At 39.7% G+C, this 5,393-nt stretch overlaps 1 protein-coding gene across 1 annotated transcript; it reads right to left on the bottom strand.

Moving 5' to 3' along the window:
• Positions 1-1,382: 1,382 nt before the first annotated feature.
• LOC136610379 (olfactory receptor 1468-like) lies at positions 1,383-5,106 on the bottom strand. Its single transcript, XM_066589611.1, has 2 exons — positions 4,996-5,106; positions 1,383-2,300 (listed from the first exon to the last, which is right to left on the bottom strand). Exons 1-2 carry the CDS (start codon positions 5,104-5,106, stop codon positions 1,383-1,385), a joined length of 1,029 nt encoding a protein of 342 aa, XP_066445708.1.
• Between the last annotated feature and the right edge of the window lie 287 nt (positions 5,107-5,393).

Genomic DNA, 5,393 nt, shown 5'->3' with positions numbered 1-5,393 from the left:
AGAGAATGCTTGCGCCAGCGTTGGGGAAAACACTACATTTGCGATGGCCATAGCGCTACCAAGAAAAATTACCCTCTGGGCTGGGACATTTTTATGTTCTCGTTGGCCAAGATTAATATACCTTCTATGGTCATTGGCAGCCACAGTACTAGAGAAATTCTCCAGGGTTTGAAAACAGGTTCGGACCCCAGTTTTGCCCATGGTACCCCTAAAAACAAAATCCAATCTTTCTCCCTTACGCCACCTGGAATAACACAGGGGAGCTTGCTGCCTAAAAAGCGAACAACATCGCTGTTTCCCATGTCATCGATGAGTTTGTAAAGGATTGTAAAAAATGTAACTATATATCTGTTACCATTATACACTGTTATACACATCTACAGTATGTAATATTTCTTATGCATCCATTTATGTAATAACTCTATAATCTGTATTCTTTTTATCGCACATCGGTTATATATTCCATGCGCCTAATAAGCTTTATAAAACTTTGCATTTTGTCTACTGTGTGTTCTCTATAATACTATCCCTGTCAGGCAATACATAAAAGTATATTGGGGGGTGGGAATGCTAAAAAGGTTATTAGGGGGTGGAAATGCATTCTATATATTAACCTTTATACTCATAGGGCAACTTGAATGGTATATAACATCAAGTCAGACTGTAAATATAATAAGCACTTGATTATCATGAGACACACTTTATTCACAGTGTGTCTTATACGTCACAAGCCCTGGAATGCGGATGGGGGCCCTGATACGTCACAGCACCTGGAATGTGGGAGGGGCCCCCACCAACTTCCAGGTGGCTGCCAGGTGGCACGCCGAAGGGTGAGGGTCAAAGGTCATGGGAAGGGTGCGAGGCACCTGTCGCTTTCCAAAAGGGGGTGGCTTGACATAAGGTATGGACGCTATACTACTTCTGATACCGATAGAGTCTGAGATGAAGGAACTCTGGGGCACTTTACCACATCATGACAGTATGCCATCAAATGCAGTTCTAGCTATAGGAATGAAAGCCAAACCAAAATATTCTCCACAAGCAAAATATACTCATGTATATAATACTGCTGCTTTGGGTTACTTGCTATTTATCAGTGTACATCAGGTTTCTCTATAGACAGGGTGAGAAGCAACATCATAGGCCTCTCACCGAGTAAACCAGAAACCTATTGTACAGTGATGAGGGGCCAGATACTCCGATGTAGCTGTCTATACATTGTTTTTTTCCCCTTATGGGTAGCTAGCCTCAAATAAGTGGCACTTCAAAGGTTTTATATCATCATCCATTTGCTTGCAAAATTTCCCAAAGGAGCATTGCATGGCCTATAGGTACCCTGACAACTACTTGATGTTCTGTATAAATCTTCGGCAGTGAAAATGTTACATATTTAATATTTTCATTACAGCCTTTCTTATATCCTTATTTCTTAGACTGTATATAAGGGGGTTGATGAAAGGAGTAAATGCAGTATAGAGTAATGATAGGAGCTTGCTAGTATTGAAGGTTTGCTCTTGAGTTGGAAAAATGTAAACACCGAACATAGTCCAGTAGAATATGGAGACCACAATGAGGTGGGAGCTACAGGTGGAGAAGGCTTTATGTCTGCCGGTACTGGATGGGATCCTTAATATAGCAAAAATAATCTTGACATAAGATACAATTATTACTATGGGTGGGATGATTATTATAGGGGAACCCATCAGCATTATTTCGAGATGAACGATTAAGGTATCAGAGCAGGAAATGTCCAGTAGAGGATTTATGTCACAGAAAAAATGGTCAATAATATTTGCTCCACAAAATTTTAACATTGCTGATGTGACAGAAGTAATGAATGCAATGGAAAAACTGAAACACCAAGCAATGACATCCAACTTCACACAAAAAGGCATTGTCATGGTAGAAGAATAATGGAGTGGATTACAGATGGCCACATATCTGTCATACGACATTACTGCGAGGAGAAGGCATTCAAATATTTCTGAGGCACAGAAGAAATAATATTGGGTAATGCAACCAATAAAAGTAATGGTCCCCCCATTATTCAGTAGGATGTGTAGCAAGTTGGGCACAATATCTTTTGTTAATAGGATGTCACTGATGGACAGTTGTGAGATGAAGAAGTACATTGGAGTGTGGAGGTTCTTGCTGGTGGACACCAGGGTGATGATCAGGAGGTTCCCACATATTGTCCCGCAATAAACCACCAGGAGAAAACAGAACAGCAAAAAATGTAAACATTTACTAGCTTGAAATCCTAAGAGGAAAAACTCTGTGACTGCGGTCAGGTTCCTTCCCTATGTTTAGAAAGAAAAAAATGCCGTGATCACATTATCCAGTATCTACCAACATACAAAAACAGTATAATGAAGACACCACTGAACAGATGATTGATCTAACTGGCCAAGGAAGCCCTTTCCAAGATATAGATGCAGCCTGAGCGAAAGGCATCAAGAGATGTTTTGGTGCCACTTGAGAAAATTTTATGAAGATTGGAGGTTTAACGAGGGAACAGCCTGAATGAGTCAAGCTGGAGGAATAGGGCCAAAGAGGAGTTGGAGTGCTGAGCAGGAGAAGCTCCTCGTTGTTTGCTCTGCAGGGCACAAGGTAGGAAGGAACTGTCACAGACTATTTTTAACTGACTGTGCAGTGGTTATAGCTTTAATCATTGACTGAATGGCTTGAATGTACCATCCTAACCATGCTGCAAGCAGAGACTCTGACAAGTGCTGTCACTTGTAAATTTGTGCCTTGCAGCTATCAAGAATTTGTGCCTCCTAGCAGTGAAACCACCAAGCATTGTACTGTAAATTCTGTAACTACCAATATTTCTATTATGAGAAATGTAGACATCAAGATGGAGGCTGTTCAGAGTAAAGTTCCAATTTATCACAGTGTATATTACTGCACCATTCCTCTCCATTGTCCCATTGCCTAATAAACTCTAGAATTACAATGAGAGATAAATGTTGACAAAACAAACCTTGGAGAGATCTATAGACACCCAACATCTCTGAGGAGATGTAAAGTCGACATAAACAAATGGAGGGGTTGCTCAGACTGGTACAGAGTGATGATGGGATATTTTAGGGTGCTCTCACACCTGTACTGGGGAGTCTGTTTTCCTGCACCATTTGGGGAGCAGAAAAGGGGAATCCTTTCGGCTCAACAGTACTGTTTTTGAACAGAACCAAAGAGCATCAGACAGACCCTATTGACTATAATGGTATCCAAGTGAAGAAAAGTATGCTCCGCGCTCCACGTGTTTCAGTGTGTAGATGAACACCTTTTCAAGCATGAAAAGTCTCTTACAGACAACCAATATATATAATAATTTGTAATGCACTCACTTTGAGTAGATACACTGAATGCTAGGCTGATTGGCATGTGATGTCACTAGGGGAGGAGAATGTCAAATTATGAACAGACGTATATCACATGATACTATGGAACACAACGTGCGCTCCAATTCTAGGTCAGTTGGAACTCTCTGTGTGCGTTCCACTATTACTACACATCTCACAAATGCGCTGCAACACTTCATTCACAAAAATAGACTTGAGAGTAAATGTCGAGTCGTTTTAATGAAATTATCTGTCCATAATACGGAGGATGCTTCTGGGCTATAAAAAGCTATACTGGAGATAATCAGGGTATTACCACCAGGTTATATCCAACAAAATTTGGTTAGCACAAGATAAAATACAATCATAAATACAAATAAAAATTGTATGATAAGGCCATTTTATTACATCATACTATGTATTTTTCCCTCCAAGGCTTATTATAGTCACACAACAGACTAATGCAGTTTAAAAAGATTTATTGGACACTCAGATGCATACATAATGAAGCAGTGATAGTTGTAATACATGTGAAACAGTTTATAGATGCCTTTGGGGCAGTGCTAGAGTCTTTTTTGTAGGCAGTAAACTAGCCTGCGTTATATTGGGAGATGCAGGAGGTAAAGGTGGAGTTCTGTGCTGTGGAGTAGCAGCTTCAGAAGCAGAGTTAAAGCTCATTAGCAGGCAGTGAAGAATTTCTCTAGTAGCGGGGTTACCCACAACAATAGACGGTACAGTTATTTTGGCAATTGCATTCAGAAAATTGCCCCAGCTGGGAGACAAAATCTTTTTATCCATACTGTGGCTTTGGTTTGTATTACGTACCAAGTCCAGCATGTTAGATCCGGGGATAACAGCTCCCTTGTAAATAAACTTACTTTTATCCCTTGACGCTGTACTATGTCTGTTCTCCAACAGTCTGGTAAAACGTTTTTTTTAAATGAAGATTGACATGGTTTACAGTTTCGCAGTCACCATTATGTTTAACAGGATCGGTATTTGACATTTGTGGATGATCAGAATCAGCCGGACAAACAAGGTTTATAGTCGTTAGCTCTTGCATCCTGTTTAGCATGAACCAAGTGTTTTTGCAACAGATGAGTGTATCTTTTAGTTTTCATGGCATCTGGTAAGTCGCCGCGTTATAAAATCTCACTAATTTCATTATCAAGACTCAGAAGTGGGTGTAATGGCAGGTCTTAACTTGTTAAGTTTGTGTTTCGGAACCAAATACATTTCCTCTGTATGTTCCATTATCGGCCAGCAAATAGACTCAAGTTATTATTGGAATCTCAAAGCCTAAGAGGGGGGCTATAAAGCCACCAGACTGATTCAGTATTCATTTCTTTTTCTTTATGGCCAAAGTTTCATCACCCAGGCTTCTTACAGCACAACACCACTTCTTTAGTATATTTTGTTGATGCTCTTTTAGAGGTATTTGCCATTTTAAAATATATAAAGCAATTTCCCCTATGGTTGTGATTAAATCATTGCTCCCAAGGTGCAAAATACACTTTCTGGCTGTAGGTGTTACTTTCACCAGCTTTTTAAAGAAGTCCCAATTGCAGCGTAATCTCTCAGACATCATGTCAAAAGCATGTGCAGAGATTACAAGGATTAAAATAGTCACTTTTTAGAGGTAATTTACCTTTGAATATACATCAATGGTAAGGCTGGTGGAAACAACCTCGTTCCTAAGCAGCGTTCCTTCAGTCTTTTGCCTTTTAAATCTAGTAACAAAGACCCGTAAAGCTCTCATGTGGCATCCTCAAACGATTCAAAGAAGAAGCGCGTCTTCCCAGGATAAATTTGACTCGCTAGCATAACACTCTGCAATTTATCGTGCGGAATATTCAAAAGGTCTGTATTCTTGGTGTTTAAATTTATCATTCCACTTCTTTTACCCCGACAAAATGTGTTCCTTAGCAGATAGAGAATGCTTAGATTTCTGTTATGCACATATTTGGTAAATGCTTTTTCAATTTCATATTTTTCATTAGCGCTCTCCATGAAATCATCAACAATTGCTAAATAACTTATCCATAC

Source organism: Eleutherodactylus coqui, chromosome 2 (assembly GCF_035609145.1).
Source record: "Eleutherodactylus coqui strain aEleCoq1 chromosome 2, aEleCoq1.hap1, whole genome shotgun sequence".
In the NCBI taxonomy this organism is placed as follows: Eukaryota; Metazoa; Chordata; class Amphibia; order Anura; family Eleutherodactylidae; genus Eleutherodactylus; species Eleutherodactylus coqui.
This window is presented reverse-complemented; position numbering and strand designations above follow the sequence as displayed.